Below are 18,763 nucleotides of genomic sequence, written 5' to 3'. Positions count from 1 at the left end.
GGGCACAAGCACTTCCTAATCGGGACGCCTACCGCGCCACACTTATTGTTCGCCCGATCCGGACAATGGCCGCCTCCGCCGCTCATTGTTATTTCGGAGGAACAATGGATGGTCGTTGCCGAGGAGATCGTGGGCATATAAAATGAATTCCTCGTGCTGGTCTGCTACGTCAACTTCCCCTCTTCCCCCGCCCCCGTCTGCCTCGGACTTCATTGAGTTCATTCAGTGAACCGGTGTTGGGTTCATTTAGCACATCGCCTGCCCTTCGCACGTCAACTACATCTCTTGAATCTCTTCCACAACCACCGGTCTAAACGCGATGTCGCACTCGCATGACAGCCGCGAATCATCGGGATCGCCCTCGAGGAAGCGCTCGAGGTCGCCGGCCAGCGATCACGCCGCGGACTCCCCGTCCCCCAAGCGACGCTCCCCCTCACCTCGTCAGGACAGCGCAGGCGCTAGTCCTTCCAACAGCCCTGCCCTGCCTCCCCGGCTCATCTCTCGTCGTACGTGATGATCGGCGCTCATGAACCTGTCAGCTAAGACCCTTGCAGGCGTTACTCGCAGTCCACGCCGCACCCCACCTTCCACCCGTCGCCATCGTCATGTTCCTCTGCCTTCCTTGTCTCCGGACAACGCGCTAGGCCTCGATACCCCTCACCACAGCCTCGGCGCCTCTGCCCAGGGTGAGTACCTTGACCGTTCTTTGGCTGTCTGTCGCTCATGATCATATCCTTAGCTGGTCTTCCGTCCCCACCCTCGCACGAGCCCACCTATGGGGCCGACCCCGAGCACGACGAGCCCAACATCTTGCGCTACCCCAACGAAGAGCCCCAGGCTTATCCCCCTGATGAGCCCGCCACATATCCTGAGGACGAAGATCCCTTCTATCCACCGGCACCTCGCAGCCCTTCGTCGACCTCTGCTCGGTTTGCCTTCCGCAACCCCTCTGCGGCGCCCCGCGACCCCTCTCCAGCGCCTCGCGAACCTTCTCCGGCGCCCCGCGTCCCTCCTCAGGGTCCTTTTATTGCTCCTCCATTGCCTGGCAGCCCTCGATTCGCTCTCGATGCGTACACGTTCGGGGAACCGTCTCGCGGCCCCATCCTCCCGGATCCTGTCTCTCCGCGCTCGCGCACGCCACCTGTGCCATCGAGCGCGCGGCGTGGAGGCTCGTCGGACGGGCGGCGTGTTGTCCCGTCCCAGGACCCACGGCGCGGCATCGTCCCGTCGAACGCACTCTATACACCCTTCTACCCTTCGCCTTCGTCGCGAGCTCCAGAGCCCTATACGCGAGCCCCAGAGCCCTATACGCGATCTCCGGAGCCCTACTTGTACTCCCTCGCCGGACACAACGCGCCGACCGTGCCGTCGCAGCGAGGAGCTCCGACATCACATCATTCTCAGTGGCCGGAGGACTCAGGGTACGATGCGCCGCCGCATGCCTCGACGTCCTACGCCGCACGTGCTTCGACGTCGTACGCGCCGGACGTGGGCCCGTCGCATCACGCCCCGCAAAGTCCATCGCGCTACGAGCCGCGGCAGGCTTCGACGTCTTACGACCTGCCTCAAGCCTCGACGTCATACGCGCCAGCTTCCACGTCGCGGGTGCCGCCCCTGGCTCCCGCCCAGTGGATCCCTCGCCCTCCTCGTTCACCGTACCCTCAGCACCCGCAGCGGCCCGCCGAGGACTACATCCTGCCCCCGCTCAGGCTCCCGACGGAGCATCGTGCACCCGCCGCGTCTACTCCGCAGCAGCCTGCCGCACCCGCCGCCCGGCACCCCGTCGCCTCTACCTCCTACGCCGCTTATCCTGCTCATTCCTACCCTGCTCATGCCTATCCCGCGACATACCCCGATGAACCATCGACGATCGGCCACCACGTCCCCCGGGATACGGTCGCGTTCATCACCGAGTACTTCGGGAGCGATCGGCAAACGCTCGTTTGGGGGGCTGCCGATCAGTTTTGGCGGCAGCGGGCGGAGGCCAGGCAGAGCCGCCACGACGCGGACGGGTCAGAGTTGCAGATCATGAGGGAGGCGCTGGAGAGCATGGGGCGGCGGCTGGCTGAAGCCGAGGCGCTCTCTGAGTCCAGGCGGGTGGAGCTCGAAGAGGAGAGGGAAGAGACGCGAGCACTCCGGGAGACTAACCGCGAGCTCCGACAGAGAGTGCAGGACGTGGAGGAAATGGCAGCCAATCTCGCAACGGGTTCCCAGGAGAGGGAGCAGGACCTCCTGCGCGCCAACCGCTCCATGGCACGACAGCTTCATGCCCATGGGATTGTGCCGGAGATCGACCAGGTCGAAGAGTCGGTGTCCGAGGACGAGGTCGTCACTCCTGGCGGGCCTAACTCCCAGGCTGAGGACGTCACTATCGTCGAGCCCAACACCGTTGTCGATGGCTTCACCCCAGTCGCGGAGTTTGACCCCGTCGACGAAGCCTTGGAAGCCGAAGATGACCTTGAGTACGCTGATGACTTGGACGCCGACGATGAGTTCGAGGTCACTACCCCCGTTCAGGCCACCACCACCGTCCAGGTTTCTACCCCAGTCGAAGCCACTGCCCCGGTCGAAGCCACTATCCCGGATGAAGTCACTACCCCGATGCAGCGTTGGCCCGCTCTCGCGCCCTCACACTCGACTCTCAGTCTCCCTCCTGCTTCGTACCCCTCACCCGCCGAGGGTCCCGCCCCACGCACATCCGAGACGCCAGTCCCTGGTCCCTCGCGCTCGACTCAGGCTTCCGCTTCCCCGCGCGCATCGCCCAAGCCCGCCTCTCAGCGCTCCTCACCCCGCCTGGCCTCCCGGCGCTCCTCGCCTCGACACGCCTCTCCGCGCCCATCGCCTCGCCTCGCCTCCCCGTACGCGCGGCCCGCATCCGCATCCTCGCAGCGCTCGCCCTCCCCCGCGCAACCATCGTCGCCTGCCTTCCGCCCCTTTGCATCCTCCATGATGTCTGTCGCCCCCCATGCCATGAGGAGCCGACGTGGGGCGCCGCTCATGATCCAGGCATACGCCGCTGAATCGCTGGAAGAAGAGCAGGACGAGGACGAACCTGCCATCAAAGTTGAGCCAGAGGAGGAGGACGAACTTGTCGTCAAACTCGAACCAGAGGAAGAAACCCTCCCCTCCCGCCGCTCGTCGGTCGCTTCCAGCTCTCGCGCCGCATAGAGCCATCGATTCGGAAGCCATGCAAGTACTATATACCCCTTCCCAGTGTCCCATTTCCCTGTCTTCTCGTTATCCTGCCTTCACATTGCTCTCCTGTTCTCCTGACTTGTTCTGATTCACTCATCGCAACGGATTCGTCGCATTGTAGCATATTTACCTGTTGTTGTTTTTTTACCTTGCTTTCTCGTAGTACTAATGTTGTGTGTTGTTCTTCGCTAACGCTGTCATAAAGGCATCCCCCCTTGCATATCTTTTGTAGCAGTAGATTTTTAGTAGAAGTAGTCATTTTCCCTTGTATCTCTTTCTCGTGTATCGCTCTCAATGCATTGGCTGGTCTTCTGCATCCTCTGAACTGCGCGCCGTCCGAACTGAAGAATCAGACTGACAACTGGCTTTGGAGAATGGGTTATGACAGAGAAGTGGTATCTTCAAATTGTTATATCCAGGCAGCAAAGTGAAATACGAAGCTGTCTCTTGTTCCGTGTAACGGCGGCGGTCTGGAGACTCGTCAAGTTCTGTTGCACTCACCGCCGCCTAATGTTCTGCCCATGGACCCGTGGACGAAATGCTGAGCATGGCCTCGAGTCTTGCATAATCCAGTTGCGTGGGAGGCGCGTCGGCATCTCCCGTGGTTGACTTGTCTGTTTAGTTTCCTGTGGCGTTCACCAGACCACCATCCATCGCGTCTTTGTCGACACACCCGGGACCACCGTTCCTCGTAGTCGCATACATCGATTTACGACCGATCATACATCAGCAGCCACACTCGCCACACCTTAAAGAAAGCGCTCGCCACTCCGCAAAAAATATAGCCATGGCCACTCCTACGAACATCATCAACGTCTCGATGGCCGATTTTTACAATATCTACCTCAAGGGCTGGGGGCGCATTGGGGAGGAGAGTATGCAATGCCTCATGCAGCACCTGATCGAGGAGGAAATTTACCAGCAAGACCACTGGCGCGACTTCCCCGGCGCCAAAGCCTATGCGAGCGACGTCCATCGCGCGCACATCTGGAACCCCATGCAGCGCGTCTTCGCTGACGTCGTACAGGCCGCTGCAACCGTGCTCGGCGCGAGCTCGAGCATGGAAAAAAGATGCGCGACGTTCGAGTGCGCGCATGGGAGCGAGACGTTCGCCGAAAACCTGGAGATCGAGCAGAGCTTTGCGGTCGATGGCTGGACCGAGCTCGCGATCCCAAGCAAAAGGGGGAAGAAGCCGGGGTGTGCGTACGAGATGCACATCGGCGACCCCCATGACAGGAAGGCGCTCTGGGTGCGCGCTGCGGACGTGGGCATCACGGCGCGCTGGGAGCGGCGGGGCTCGAAGAAGACGAGGATGCAGGTGCGTGGGCTGCGATGGGTTTGGTTGCCTGGGGAAGGAAGTGATTGACGCGGCATTGCAGAACGAGTACAATACCATCGGCGCCGCCAGCCACATCCTCTCCACAGACCGCCGCCGTGCCTTCCACGTTTCCATCACCATGGAGGATACCATCGCGCGCCTCTGGTACCACTCGCGCTCCTTCTCTGTAGTCTCTGAGCCCTTCGACGTCAACAAGGTGTGTGTCATGGAACATCGCACCGACATCCGCTCACTGATGATCGTCTGGCAGTGCCCCGCCGAGCTCATCCAGTTCATCCTCTTCTCCACCTACGCTAAGGACGCGCAGCTCGGCCTGGACGAACACATCGCCCGCGTCCTCGATCGCGAGGACCGACTTCAGTACCAATACGTCGTTAGGCCCAACCCCAACGACCACCGGTGTATCATCTACCAAACGGTCGATGTGCTCGCGCCTGAATCCCCACACGATGCATCCCCTGCCCTCCACGATAGCGGTGTAGTGGTCTGGTGTGTGCAGCCTGCGAAGCACTGGAAGGACGGCCGATCCGTCCCCGAGGGCGCGCCGTTCCACGCCCTCAAGGACTTCGCGCAGCTGGAGGACCGGCCGAGGGAGTGGGAGCTCCAGGCGAAAGTGCGCAGGGCGATGAGGAAGGTAGCGCAGAGCCCGGAGGAATTGCGGGCGATGAGGATGTCGCTTGTGACGATCATGGCGGACGGGCCGATGGCGCTGACGGAGCAGAACGAGGTGCCGGAGGGCGTGGACGTGTACTTCAAGCGGCGCCGGCGGAGCGTAACGGTGTACAAGGAGGTCTGCGTGGACCTGTACAAGCTGGAGGACCCGAGCGTGCAGTTCTTCGCGCTGTCGAAGGTCGCAGAGAGTGCGTTGGCTGTCGGTGCGATGTGTGGATCGAGCTGATGTTTGCCATAGTCTTGTCATGGTGGAAGCGCATCGGAGTTGTCCACCGTGATCCCAGCCCGGGCAACTTTTTGGTCCAGCTGCCTGACCATGAAGACGCAGGCATTCACGAATGCATCGTGAAGATCACCGACCTGGAGTCAATGCAATTCTACGACGATCTTGGTCCCTGGGATTGCTATACGGTAAGCACCACTCAAGACGCGACCTGCCATCTCGCTCACCGTCACCCACAGGGCACGGACTACTACATGGCCATCGAGGCGCAGGCCGGTCGGCACCTGTTCTGTCCACCCGACGTGCCCCCTTCGCTCCTCGCCCTGAACCACTACAACCACAGCCCCTACAACGACCTTGAACCCATCCTCTGGATGGCCCTCGACTACGTCACGAAGCGCGCCGACGGACACCTCATCGGCGACAGCCCCAGCGCATCTCTTCTCGCCTCGCTCCGCTATCAGCTCGCGTACCGCGACCTCATCTTCACCACGTATACAGGCTCGGAGACGCGCACGCGCCTGATGCAGGGCGACCCCACGGAGTGCGAGATGCTGCGCGCGACGCTCGTGCGCACGTACGGGGCGCGCTCGCCCGTCCCGCACCTCGTCGACCTAATCTACGCGATGGCGAAGGCTTACAGGCACGCGCAGAGGTCGGCGATCGACGAGGAGCTCGAGGCGGGCGTGCCGAGGGAGGGCGTCGCGCATAAGCGCCTGCCGTTGAAGTGCTTCCGCTCGTGGATCTATCAGGAGATTGAGAAGGGGCTGGCGGCGATTAGCAGGTATTACGAGACGCTGGGCAGCTCGTTGATGCGGCTGGAGGACCTGGATCTCGATGCGCTGAGCAGGAAGTGTGCGGCTACGATTCAGGTGCCGGAACTAGCACCCGCGCTGACCACGGAGGGAGAGTTGGCGGCGGCAGTGGTAGAGACGCCCGCCGACACCACCGGCCAGGCCACGATCTACGCCAACGAAAAAGACTGCCAGTCCGCCGTGCATAGCAGTGTCGCCCGTGAAGTGCTGGAAACCGATCGGACCGTGCACGCAAGCCATTCCGCCTCGTCGGCAATGAAGCGCAAGGCTGGCGATGAGGTAGAGGACTCAATCGAAGCGAAACGTCCCTGCTCGGTGTTGTCAACGATCAAAATTTATGCCGCGCCGGGGGAGAATGAGAAGGAGCTGTCGGATGGGTCGAAGTTGGAGATGGTGTCGACGTCGCGCGTCCAGGTCAACACACGGCCTGCCTGGCGCTGAAGAAGGAGATGTACGAGCTGTAGACGTGTTAATCGCTGGAGTCATCGCTTTCAATGTAGCACGCACCTCAACTTGAACTTGAGCTTCAAACCTCTCTCGACTTCGTGCGCCCAAAAATTCTGCGCATGTCCATGGGTGCAGTGACATTGCTCTCCAGATAGAATCACCGATGCACGTATCTTCCCCAGCGCGCCTTATTGAGCGGTGCGAAAGGCGTATGGGCGACAGTGAGTCAACGTCGGGAACACGAGTTTGATGCGCCTCCGGCGTCGGTGACGGCGGCCGTCCTACCCGTGTGAAAATGCCGCATTGGCCGTACGGTGCCGTACAAGCCGTACATTATCTATGTTCTTGTGGCCTACACACGTATTATCGCACTGCAGTACCATAGTCATACTAAAAGTGGCTTTAGAGCCTACTGAAGACGGTGTCTAGTGGCCTCCCGTTGTCGCCTTAAACCTTTAGATGGACGTCCGGAGGTCCGGTCCGGATACGACGGGGCAGCTTGGAGGTCGCGTCTGGGGCCGTCCACTCATTTCTGGATATCGCTAGAGATCCATGGGCAGTCTCAGATGGTATATGTGCATGACATGTCTGTATAAGAGCTTGATATTCGGTCGAAAGAACTACTGACTCCGCCGTGACCGTTCAAGTGCCGTACGACAGTGCACGGCACTGTGACATCGCTGTGACAGCGCCGTACAAAGCCGTACACGAGCCGTACACGAGCCGTACAGCGCCGTACGGCTCCGTTATAGTCACCATCCTCGAGGCAATCATTGAGGCGAGTATAGAGGGCCTTAAAAGTACATTGCACTGTCTTTAGCTGGAACATGACCGCAAGAGACTATTGCAGCTGAATTTCTCACAAATGAACTCAAAAGTTACACAAAATGGAAGTTTGCCCCTGTATGTTATCCCACCTTTTGCTTCAACCGTTATAAGTCACGAAGGAATGCCTCTATAGCCATCGGAGCTCCGATGATGACAATAGCACCAGTATTTCTACCTTGTTCACCTAAAAAACTGACCCTCAATTTTCCAAGCCCGACCGACTCCGACTTTGGCCCTGACACTTCCTACGACCTGGTGGACACACTCATTGCACCTGAGAAAGGCTTGCGTATCAGCAGCATACAATACAGTGGCAGTGGCAGGCTGGAAAACTCCGAATGCTGAGTAGAGACCATGAACACTTTCACTTGTGAGGTGCACGCTGGTGTACGGCTCGCACGGTCCGCACGGCATGGGTACGGCACTGTACGGCCCAATGCGGCATTTTATCTAGGCCCCGTCCTACCCTCAAGCGCCCGTACTTCCTTGGCTCCCACCACCATCCCCGCCCATTTGCACTCATCGCGACGCCTTCAGAGCATATACTCAGCTCGGTTTGTTTAGATATTCTCCCAGATGTTGACGTCGAGCAATGCCTACACCGCACACATGAATCTTCCTTTCCTCCTCAATCATGCATCTCAAGATACGGCTACCAAATGACGGTCATTCGTGCGCTCTGGCCCCCACTGCTTTAAGTGCAAGTAGCCTCTCGAGCTCTCATAGGTCTGTAAGTAAGGGTGTATAGCGAAGCCGGTGGTGCCTTGGAGTGCCGCGTTCTGGCGTCATCGACGAGTCGACGTCCGCGTCGGCAGCATCCTGCTCATCCAACATGCGCTTCTTTTCCTCCCCCACCATGTCCAGAAGAGTCGCCACGCCCTCGACAGTCTACCTCGTCACCGGCGCGAACTGCAGACTCGGTGCGTTTGAATGATCCACTCGACTCTCGTTCGCCCCTCCCGTTGGCATGAGAACCGTATCTGACTAGCATTGCTCCCCTTAGGCATCGTCCTGACTCGCATTCTCGCTCTGCGCGATGATACCATCGTATTCGCCGGCGCGCGCAACCCCTCTGAGTCCACCGATCTCCTTACACTCGCCGGTCGCTTCCCCAAGAAAGTACAGCTCATAACTTTCATCCCTGGGGACCGCGAGTCCAACATCAAGACCGTCAATGATATCCGGAGGTCCGCCGGGAGGCTGGATGTGGTCATCGCGAATGCAGGTGCGTCGTACTACTCCCGGAGGTCATGGACGCATCGCTAAGCCTCCTCCATCAGAAGCACCTAAAGGACGAGAAAATGCACCTTATGAAGTTCGACTACAACGTCCCCTCTCTGAATCAATGCTTACAACCCCTATCAGCTCGATGCCGTCGAACCAATCGTCCTCCTCCGCGAAGCGTATGACCTCCTCAAATGGACACCTCCCGCGAAGCCCAAGTTTGTCATAGTTGCCAATTACGACGAGACTGCCCTCGGGACGAGGATATACAACTTCCTTGACGCGGACGTCGTAGAGATGCCCGATGTCGTGTTGAACTGGCGTGCCGTGCATGACGACTATCCGGACTTGGGTGAGCGCGAACGAGTAAGAACACAGGGCATCGGGCGCTAACCTCCTTTGCAGTCTTCTTCCCTGTGTGCGGCGACGTTGTCAACACTGCTGGCAGTATGTCATTCCCAGACTTCGCTCGGACCCGCGCTGACACGCCGTCCAGCCTCCTTCATACCCAACGAAGAAGGCATACGTCACCTCCCGCACATTACCGCCGAGGAGAGCGCGACAGGCATCCTGAAGCTCGTCGACAAGGCGACGCGCGAGACGCATAATGGATACTTCTGGAGCTTCAACGGGAGTAAGCTGCCTTGGTGAAGGGCAAAGCCTCGCAGTGTAGCATAGTACAGGTAAGTACCCAGTGAAGCGCATAGGAGCGGCTGAATGAACTAAGTATAGATTAGGACTCAGCGAACACTACTACTGTATCGTAATGGATTCTGTATGCACGCTTGTAGTCAAGCGATGTTGGCCTCGACGATGAAAACCGTGCAATTCCAGATCTCCGTCGCGCGTGTGCAACGTGGTTCGGATGAAGGAACGTTGGCTCAATCGTGCAGTGCGCGTCGATTCACGCATCGTCGCAGGCAATGTCATTCTCGAGTGTCATCGTCGCCATGGTTTCTTATTCTGCGCGAACACCAGTAGGCCCGAGCGTGGACATCCCCAGCCTCGTTCGGTCTTTCTCGAACCGCCTGTGACTACATCGCCCCAAGCTCATCAAGCCAAGGCCCGCGCACCATGCGGTGGCTACACTTCTCGAGGGCGTGCGCGATGACGAACGGCGGCGGCGAAGAGCTCAGAGAGTCATCCCGAACGTCCAAGGCGGTTGAACCTCTGCCGCCGGTGAGTAAGCGACGGTCGATTTATGTCTCCTCATAAGACGATGTTCTGCGCGATACGCTTCTCATTCTGTTCGCTCCGAAGATTTCCCTCCCGAGGATTATGTCGACGCCAACTGTGTACCTTGTCACTGGCACGAATCGTGGTGTGGGTGCGTAAGGGTGTTCTCTCAGTACCCAGACAGCTCGCGAAGGGGTCGCCCATTTACCTCTCTTCTCGCAGGCCTTGCATTCGTCCGCCTTCTCTCGACCCGCCCGGATGTTATAGTCTACGCCACTGCGCGTAAGCTCGAAGGCGCGGCGGAGTTGCGAGTACTAGCGGATGAGTCTGCTGGAAAGATTCGCTTGCTCGAGTTGTCGTATGGAGATGAGCAGAGCAACGCGGCCGCGGCGGAACGCGTTAAGAGCGAGGTCGGCCGGTTGGATGTGGTGATTGCGAATGCAGGTGAGGCTTCAAACTTTGTTAATCTGCTTGCCGGTGATACTGACGTCCACCTTTCGCAGGCCTCCTCAATCATCTTGGTCCGTTGGTCGACATGCCTGTACAAGCCCTTCGAGAGCACCTGGAGGTACTTCTCTATATCGTCCGCTTGTTGATCACTTCGTTGACTTTCGGTCACAGGTCAACACCATCGGCCCCCTCGTCCTCTTTCAAGCAGTCTACAGCTTGCTCAATGCCAGTCGCGGCAAGTTCATCGTCATCTCCTCCTCCCTTGGCGCAGAGTTCGGCGCCAACACGCCCATTGGCTTCACCGCGTACGGTACGTCGAAGGCGGCAGTGAACTTCCTGGTCAGGCGGATTCACACTGAGTGCCAGGATATCAGTACGTGTGCCACGCGTCGGGAAGATTGGATGTTGGATGTGCTGACGTGACCTGGAAACAGCGGCCTTTTTGTTGCATCCCGGGCTTGTCGATACTGGGATGGGTACGTGACTTCGGGCGACTGAGTGCTGATAGCTTGGCGGTATGCTGACTCGCTGCAACAGGCGACTTCGCGAGCAACTCCGACAGTCGGGTCGCCAGTGCCCGCAAGCTTTCCCCCGCGGAGAGCGCGCGCGGAATGATAGAGGATGTCATAGATTCGGCGACGAGGGAGGTGCATGGAGGCAAACTCTGGGGCAAAGACACCGGGAAATGGGCTGTGATCCCGTGGTGAGGTGCCGCCACCGTATTTCTTGTTGCATGTATAATCTGGCTGAATAACATGAAACTCTAGACGAACGCATAGTTGTGGGATAGCTTTCACAGGGTCATTCAGCGGAAAAGTCCCTAGTACGTGCTCTGACCATACTTAGGATGTATTTTCCAAGTTTGCAAGCGGCTGTGGGTGGCTGACCAGGCGATGACTGCCCGGGTTCTCCCATTTCATTGTCGCAGCATCGAGGGCGACTGCTACCTAGCGTTGAACGTCAGCACAATGTAGCAAGCTCTGTTGCTGGTTGGTAAGCGCTCTTGGGCTCCTGCATACTTTAGGGCCACCCCCTCATCCCACAGACCTCAGCAGAACTCCATCCTCGCAATGTCAACTTCCACCGTATATCTCGTCACTGGTACAAACCGCGGACTAGGTGAGCGCCTCATTGACGGACGCCGTCTTGTCTTACAAGCTGATTCTGACGCCGTCCCTGTACATAGGCTTGGCCCTCGTCCGCATCCTCACCGCTCGCCCCAACGTCGTGATCTACGCCACTGCGCGTAAGCTCCACGATGCGACGGACCTGCAAGCCCTGACGGACGAGTCCGCCGGCAAACTTCGCCTCGTCGAGCTCCAGTCCGGGGATGGGCAGGCCCACGAAGCTGTGATTGCCCGAATCAAGGCTGAAGTCGGCCGGCTAGATGTGGTTATCGCGAATGCGGGTGCGCTACTGGATCATCCGTGTGCGGGCGCGTAGTGGCTTTAGCGAACCTCGCCAGGGATGGTCTCTCACATCGGCCCCATGCTTGAGATGCCCGTTCAGGCGCTGCGGGATCATCTTGAGGTAAGTCAAACAAATCCTCGAATTTCTCGCCCGTCAGTCGTGAGAAGTGTCTCTCATCGCGCCTTTCAACAGGTTAACACCATCGGCCCCTTCGTCCTCTTCAAAGCCGCCTACCCCTTACTCGAAACCTCCCACGGGAAATTTGCTGTCATCTCCTCCTGGCTAGGTGGCGAACGCGGGGCCAAGAGCCCCTTCGGCTTCACCGCCTATGCAACGTCGAAGGCGGCGGTGAACTTTTTGGTGAGGAGGATGCATACCGAATGTCCCGATATCAGTATGTGCTACCACACGCCGGTCGAGGCTGATCGTTGACTGCATATCAGCTGCGCTCGCGTTGCACCCAGGGTCTGTTGATACGGGGATGAGTAAGATCTTACCTTCCAGTCTCGTTGATCGATGTCCATTGAGCTGATCGCCACGAGCAGGCGACTACACACGGAAGCAAGACAGCCGCCTCGCCAAGGCCCCCAGGATCTCGCCCGAGGAGAGTGCGCGAGGAATGTTAGAGGGCGTCATAGACTCGGCGACGAGGGAGATGCATGGAGGGAAGCTTTGGGCGAAGCAGGAGGGGGAGTGGGGAGTTGTGGGCTGGTAGAGTGTGAACGCGGTGCAGCTATGAACTCGCGGTGACCTTCCGAGGTGATGATGATAGCCCAATTCAAACCGACCTAATACCTGGAAGAACGAAGGATACAGCATTTATTTCCGTTACCTGACCTCGCAAATTTCGTTGGCGTTTACGCCGGCACCAGCAGCGCTTTCTTCAACGCTTTAATCTCCTCGTCCGTTATCCCAGCTCCTCGAAGATATCCCTCCGCGCCGCCATAATCCTCGCGTATCATGGCGAGAGTGGTGCGCATCGTCTCCGGTCTGGATCCGTATCAGTCAGAGGATGCGAAGAGGACGATGCGAATATCGAGGACGGGGAAATCAAGGGCGGATTGCTCAGGAAATCAGCAGGTAGTCCTCGCTCCAGATATTTGCGCGAAAGGGAAGATATACGCACTTCGAACCTCCCATCTTCAGCAATCCGTCCCAGTTCTCCCTATACACCGCAATATCCTGGAATTTCTTGAACAAGAGGGGGAACAAGGGTGCGATGCCGGCGCTTGTCAAAGCGTAGTCGTTGACGATGTCGTCGTCGGGGACGCCCAGGATCTGTGGAGGGATGTTAGTAGTTGAGAGAATTGGAAGTGAGGCGAGGAAGAGGAGGGTGGAAGGGAGACTTACCATCTCGACAAGAGCGCAGAAGAGGCCGGTGCGATCCTTGCCCGCTTGGGTTTGGAAAGGGGAAGAGGGCACGGTGGGGGGAATGGGAGGGAGCGGAGCGGAGAATTGTTAGCTTGGCGGTGCAATTATGGCTAATACGGCTTACCGGTACAGTGAACCAGACACGGCTCGTTCGGACGGGCAATGATATCCCGGATTATTCTCGAGTACGCAGGCCCTGCAGATTCGAGCATGTCCTTGTACATCTTGCGGAAGCCCTGCCAGACAATTGAGTACATCTCTGATTGATTGGGAACTCAAGCTTACCGAGACCTCGTCCTCGTTGAATTGCTGCAGACTATAACGATCATCGTCAATGGTGACCAAACTTGACTTGACTCCGACAAGACAAAAAAAGCTCACCGCATAGCTAGCCCGACCGGATCGTACGCTTCCGTCTCGCTAACAGGGACGTGCACGAACTCCACACCAGGAATCGTTGGGTCAGAAGTCCCATAGCTCTCGCCCTCTGACGCCTTCCGGAGGTCGAAGATGCGCGTTACGCCCAGGGCGACGAGCTGTTGTTTTCCGGCGTCGGTTATGCGGGAGATGTCGCCAGAGCGGTAGAAGGCGGCGGGCTTGACGCGGGAAGAGCCGTGTGACGTGGCAAAGCCGCCAACGCTGCGGAAGTTGACAATACCTGGAACGTTGACGAAGGGTGGTGGGAGGTCGGGGACGTTCATGTTCTGTCGTAAAAGACGTAAGGAGGAGTAGAGACGTGCTTCTACGGGAGGCCTCGTATGAAGATAGATTGAACCGGAAGGTGACACTCAGAAGACAAGCCGGCAGCGACCTGATGCCGGGCTGACGACACGATTCCTGACGGCGCCGTGGGAAATCTGGGAAACCTGATCTGCGCATCAGCAACTGCTGAATGGCAAGAGCACGACCACTTCATTCAGACCTTGTTATGACAGGACGCGGGTAGTTGGTAGACGGAAAAGTTACCGTTGCCGCAGCAATTGAACCGTGTGAACATGGTACACCATCAAGTAGTACGGCAACTTCCGGGCCTCTCCTTATCCTTATCCACCGAGAACACCGACAGTATGGGGGTGATACCACCGGAGTAACCCCTATCACACTCCGGTTGTTTGATTTGTCATTGATGGCATGCGTTACCTAGCATCACGCTGATGCAAATACCGAAAACCAAAGTATTTTCTGGGTTTCCTTCTTATTTCGCGTGCTCATTGCCGTTTTGGGTTGCCCAGAGCTAGTTGCTCAGCCCTTTCTCAGTAAGTAGAGCCACAAAGCATACGTATAGCAAGATGACTTGTACAAAGCCTGCAATGAGCTGAGGTCAGAACGCATACGGGATCTTAACTCCAGTGCTATCGCATGAGCTAGGACCCCCGCCAGACTGCCTGCACCCGCCACGCATGCAATCTCGCAATGGGCGAAGCGCGCGCCGTTCGCTGCGCGCCACTCTCGCGTGTTTCGCGTTTTTTGCGCGTCTCGCCCTTGTCTCGCGCTCCTCGCGCCCTTCGCGGCCACCGCACTTCTCACGCTGGCGCCCCTTGCGCGCATCGCTCTTCCCGCGCTCATCTCGCTGGTGAGGGCGTCCATCGCGCCCATCGCAAATCTCTATATCTGCGCTCCGCGTGCTCACCGGGCCTCGTCGAGTCGTTCACACGTGCTCAGCCGGGCAGACAAATTTTCTGTGTGTACTTTGCTTCTGCCACCCTCCCTCATGACCTGCTATTTGCCACTTTCCTCCCCTTCGTTCCACGCGCCCTGAGCACCCACATACTCTTCCAGGTTGACGCCTCTGCGCAGTGATCCGTACGTAACATGACCACAATCCCATGCAAGAACAATGGACAGACTGAACAGCGGCGCGATGAAGGCAGTACGGAGGCAGGGCAGCTGCAGGTGCGTAACACAAAAACATCGCGCTCTCGATAAATACTGACGGACACTTAGGGAGTGACAGAGGAGGGGTGAACGCACACTCATCTACTGTCCCTTCGCCTTCTCGCGCTACGGACACTGCGGTAATCACTATAGGGGCGCGACACGGCTTACCGAGCCAACTGATATTGCATTCGCATGCTCGGTCCCGCCGTGGAGTCGACGGTTGATGCGCAAATGCGCTCGTCCCACTTCTCCTGTCTCTCCCATCTCTTGGATGGTGGTAGGTAAGATTGCTGTACACCCACCCTATTCACAGTTCGGATTTTTGCTGACCTCCTGACGCATCCATCGCCACAACACAGTACACTCGCAACTTCAGAGCTGGCGGGACCCTTGGACCTTAGGGACCTCGAATTGGATGGGACGCGCAAATTGCGCAGATTGCGCAGAAGGCACGCAGAGCGCGAAAAGCGCGAGCTGCGCGGATGGAGCGAGGGGGGCGGATGGAGCGCGGTGCGCGCGGTAGGCGCGGTAGGCGCGGTAGGTGCGGTAGGTGCGGTAGGTGCGGTAGGCGCGGTAGGCGCGGTAAGCGCGAGATGTGCGAGATGCGCGAGACGCGCGAGACGCGCGAGATGCGCAGAAGGAGTGAATGGCCCAGGTTTGCGCAGGGCTCGTACAACCCTGGAAAACGAGCGGCCCGCCGGCCGCGCTGGCAAGCGCTGGCAAGAAGCGCAGCTTATTCCCGACTAACGTGCTCCACAAAGTCTACACAAGAAAGTCGGCACCAATATCGGAAGACAGCCGCTCGAGCTGACTAGTGACAATATTTGAGACCGTCTCCTGGGATGGTGGCAGGTAAGAGTGTCGGGAAAGTTAGTATTGATTTATCTACGAACTATGTACCCTTCTAGGTAGCTTACTAGATAGCCTGATAGTGTACATTTGGCAGAGATAGTACGTTACCCCGCCCATCGACGCCCTTTCGCGACGACTTGGATCGAAAATTCGACGTGAGGGCGAATTTGTGGCAAAGGTCGACTTGCCCGTCGTTGCGCCCCCTTCCCCTTCTCGTTATTGATCCGAGGTGAGCAGACACACTTCTACCACTTATTTACCACTTGTTGAAATGCCGTTGATGTTCACTTACAGAGTCCCTCGCGCTCGGGCTCCTCGACATCTCGCCAAAGTCCCCTCGGAGGTGAGTGCCGTTGTTATCTCACCCACATGTCTCCTTCCTCTTCGTGCCTCTCCCCCTCCTCCCCTTGTCTCAAGGGTCTCGCCATAGGGCCAGAAGCATGCTTACATCGCATACTATCTACTACATCGACGAACACTACACACCCAATCTCCCTTTGTCTCCCCCTCTTTCCCATCACCAATCCCCCCTCCCCCTTCGATGAACTCCCATCCACTTTCCCCTCCCTCTCCGCCATCTCAGCTCTCGTGGGTCATCATATTGCGTCCACCTCACTCATTTCCGCCCGAATTGCAGAATCTGATGAATTATTAGTGAAAATCTCGCCCGCCTACCTTCACGACGACGAGGAACTCGACCCCCGTTCCTACCCTCCCCACCTTCGCCCTTCGACAACGACGCGCAGCGTCGACCGTGCGAATGACATTCGAAGTCAGTGAGAGCTGCGACCCGCACTTCGCGCGTAGGCCCGCTCGGCATGGGGGAAGATAGGGATGGGGGGAAGGAGGTAAGGGTGGGGGTGGGGGAGGGCACTTGCACCGCCCCCATGTTCATCGAGGTGCGCGAGGCTTGGCGTCGGCCAAGTATAGTCGACGCGCTCGCGCGCTCGTCGGCTTCCCTCGAGCCCTCGCGGAAGGCGAGGGGTGGTAGCTAGGGGTAGAAGGGTGGAAGGGGTGCCGGCGGCGGCCTCTGTCTTCGCGCGGTAGCACGTGTGGTGCGTAGGTGTCGGCAAGGCCGGAGCGAGTTGGCAGACCCGCGATAGGTATCGTCTCGGTGGCGGCGGACCTGGGGAGGGAGTGGGGAGAAGGGCGAAGGTGGGGAGGTGTCCTCCACCTTCGCAAGCGCTCTCGATAACGTGCGTGAGGTACGTCGCGTCCATCGGCGTGTTTGCGCGCGCGACTCGTCTGTGTCTTCTACGACTCGGCATCAGCAGGAAGGGGAGCGGCAGCGTGGGGGGAGGAGGTGGGGGAGGTACTTCCCACCTTCGCGAGCACCGTCGACGGCGTGCGCAAGGTGCGTGGTCTTCGTCGCAGTCTCGCTCACAGGTCGCCGGCGCTTTTCGTGCCCCCGCGTCGGCACGGAGTGAGTCGGCGCGGGGGAGACGGTGGGGGCCTTGCTCACCACTTTCCCTAACGCGCTTGGAGAGGTGAGTAGTGCGCCAGTTTCGTCTCAGTGTCTCGCGCAAGTCGCCGACGCACTCTCCGGTGTCATGTCTGCAGGGAGGGGGTGATGGGAGGGCGACGTGAAGGGTGCGGATGGGGGGGGGGGAGAGGGTGGCGCGCGGGGGAGGTGGCGGCGACCTTCCTATCGTCGCGTACGGGCCACGTATCGTCAACGATGGACGCGGCGATGTTGACTTCGCCTTCGCAGATCATTCCCCCCACTCCCTCTCCTTCCCGCCAAGCGCGGGCGGCGCGCCCTCTCTCCCGTCACCCAGACCTACCTCAACTGCTTTCGGGCTCTCGTTGGTCTTCCTAGCCGCATTCACGCCACCGGTCGCATGCATGCACCAAAAGGTCATGAGCTCGAATCCTCAGAACTGCCCACCCCCCATCCTTCGCGCGAGATTCGCGGCGCACGCTGGTCCGAAATATGCAGCGTTTACTGCTAGCGCAGACTGCGCGAGCGGCACACCGTCGTCCTCTCGGTCCTTTTGCGCAGCCCCGGCCTTTCGCGCCTTTCGCGCCTTTCGCGCCTTTCGCGCCTTTCGCGCCTTTCGTGCGTCTCGCGCTGATCTCGGCTTATCGCGCCCACCGCGCTCCTGGCGCGCTTCGCGCTCCTTGCGCCTGATGGGATCGTACGCTCACGAAAGACGCGAAGTACAGTCTAGCTAGACGATCCACACAACCAAACACCAACAACCACGATAGCAATGAACACGCTAGACTGGAGGCGCTACGAGAGCGGGCGAGTCCGAGTATTTATATTACTAGGGGATAGATTGCGTTGTTTATGCCAGTTCCAGACGAGCTGGACTGAAGCGAGGAGTCGAGTGGGGCAATCGGACGTCTCGGCGTTCTTACGAGCGCTTTCGGGTTTGATTGAAGTTCACAAGGCGGTTTAATGCGCTCGGAAGTTCAGGCTTTTATGATGTGTAAAGTGCGGGTTAACGCGGTTGTGTTTATTTGGTGTGGTGTGTCGGTACTAGGGCTTCTCTGCGCGGGGCGGGAAAAGTCCCCGAATCGTATGTAGGTCTCGGTATATAACTTGAACGCGTCGTCTCGGCCGTCCAGACCGCGCGGTAACACACAATGCCTATCTCTGAGTCAAAATCCAACTATAACGCCTATCCGCGCGTTCTCCTGTCCGAATAATCGCGCAATGACTGCGGTTCCTGGCGGTAGAGCGGTTGACTGGTCGGGTATCCTCCTGCGCCGCGATGCCGGGCGCGATTCCACACTTGTTGATGTTTACCAAGGCAAGGCCGGCCTGGTTTCCACCCGTTCCCTTGTGCGCGACGCGGCTCAGAGGCCTGCGCGGCGGGGAGCGTACAGCCTAGACTGTCGATACGCGGGGAGTGAAGCCCTTGCCGGGGCGGACAG

The 18,763-nt window shown here is 58.7% G+C and overlaps 8 protein-coding genes across 8 annotated transcripts; 6 read left to right on the top strand and 2 right to left on the bottom strand.

Moving 5' to 3' along the window:
• The first annotated feature begins 98 nt into the window (after window positions 1–98).
• SCHCODRAFT_02630518 (uncharacterized protein) lies at window positions 99–788 on the top strand. The gene has a single exon (XM_050345608.1). The coding sequence runs from the start codon at window positions 320–322 to the stop codon at window positions 512–514; it is 195 nt and encodes a 64-aa protein (XP_050199077.1). The 5' UTR covers window positions 99–319; the 3' UTR covers window positions 515–788.
• On the top strand, window positions 595–3,212 carry SCHCODRAFT_02630516 (uncharacterized protein). The gene has a single exon (XM_050345607.1). It carries the CDS (start codon window positions 724–726, stop codon window positions 3,166–3,168), a length of 2,445 nt encoding a protein of 814 aa, XP_050199076.1. The 5' UTR covers window positions 595–723; the 3' UTR covers window positions 3,169–3,212.
• A 609-nt stretch (window positions 3,213–3,821) lies between these two features.
• SCHCODRAFT_02582346 (uncharacterized protein) lies at window positions 3,822–9,594 on the top strand. The gene is made up of 13 exons (XM_003030274.2): window positions 3,822–4,513; window positions 4,575–4,730; window positions 4,785–5,394; window positions 5,445–5,617; window positions 5,669–6,652; window positions 8,059–8,103; window positions 8,268–8,439; window positions 8,523–8,744; window positions 8,800–8,834; window positions 8,885–9,095; window positions 9,149–9,190; window positions 9,240–9,426; window positions 9,476–9,594. Exons 1-12 carry the CDS (start codon window positions 3,983–3,985, stop codon window positions 9,392–9,394), a joined length of 3,336 nt encoding a protein of 1,111 aa, XP_003030320.2. The 5' UTR covers window positions 3,822–3,982; the 3' UTR covers window positions 9,395–9,426; window positions 9,476–9,594.
• A 427-nt stretch (window positions 9,595–10,021) lies between these two features.
• Window positions 10,022–10,792, top strand: SCHCODRAFT_01099515 (NAD(P)-binding protein; the record flags this gene model as incomplete). The annotated part of the gene is made up of 3 exons (XM_003030275.2): window positions 10,022–10,070; window positions 10,142–10,440; window positions 10,541–10,792. The coding sequence occupies 3 exons, from the start codon at window positions 10,022–10,024 to the stop codon at window positions 10,790–10,792; spliced, it is 600 nt and encodes a 199-aa protein (XP_003030321.2).
• Window positions 10,793–11,413: 621 nt separating this feature from the next.
• On the top strand, window positions 11,414–12,494 carry SCHCODRAFT_02749829 (NAD(P)-binding protein; the record flags this gene model as incomplete). The annotated part of the gene is made up of 6 exons (XM_050347231.1): window positions 11,414–11,488; window positions 11,556–11,777; window positions 11,835–11,899; window positions 11,972–12,173; window positions 12,223–12,264; window positions 12,325–12,494. The coding sequence occupies exons 1-6, from the start codon at window positions 11,440–11,442 to the stop codon at window positions 12,492–12,494; spliced, it is 750 nt and encodes a 249-aa protein (XP_050199075.1). The 5' UTR covers window positions 11,414–11,439.
• Window positions 12,242–14,179, bottom strand: SCHCODRAFT_02630498 (uncharacterized protein). Its single transcript, XM_003030699.2, has 7 exons — window positions 14,073–14,179; window positions 13,532–14,016; window positions 13,436–13,466; window positions 13,275–13,386; window positions 13,130–13,173; window positions 12,906–13,057; window positions 12,242–12,769 (listed from the first exon to the last, which is right to left on the bottom strand). Exons 2-7 carry the CDS (start codon window positions 13,849–13,851, stop codon window positions 12,637–12,639), a joined length of 792 nt encoding a protein of 263 aa, XP_003030745.1. The 5' UTR covers window positions 13,852–14,016; window positions 14,073–14,179; the 3' UTR covers window positions 12,242–12,636.
• Window positions 14,180–15,256: 1,077 nt separating this feature from the next.
• SCHCODRAFT_02333382 (uncharacterized protein) lies at window positions 15,257–15,895 on the top strand. The gene has a single exon (XM_050342407.1). The coding sequence runs from the start codon at window positions 15,511–15,513 to the stop codon at window positions 15,841–15,843; it is 333 nt and encodes a 110-aa protein (XP_050199074.1). The 5' UTR covers window positions 15,257–15,510; the 3' UTR covers window positions 15,844–15,895.
• A 758-nt stretch (window positions 15,896–16,653) lies between these two features.
• Window positions 16,654–17,100, bottom strand: SCHCODRAFT_02509001 (uncharacterized protein; the record flags this gene model as incomplete). Its single annotated transcript, XM_003030700.3, has 1 exon — window positions 16,654–17,100. The coding sequence occupies one exon, from the start codon at window positions 17,098–17,100 to the stop codon at window positions 16,654–16,656; it is 447 nt and encodes a 148-aa protein (XP_003030746.2).
• Between the last annotated feature and the right edge of the window lie 1,663 nt (window positions 17,101–18,763).

Source organism: Schizophyllum commune, assembly GCF_000143185.2.
Source record: "Schizophyllum commune H4-8 unplaced genomic scaffold SCHCOscaffold_8, whole genome shotgun sequence".
NCBI lineage: Eukaryota > Fungi > Basidiomycota > Agaricomycetes > Agaricales > Schizophyllaceae > Schizophyllum > Schizophyllum commune.
This window is presented reverse-complemented; position numbering and strand designations above follow the sequence as displayed.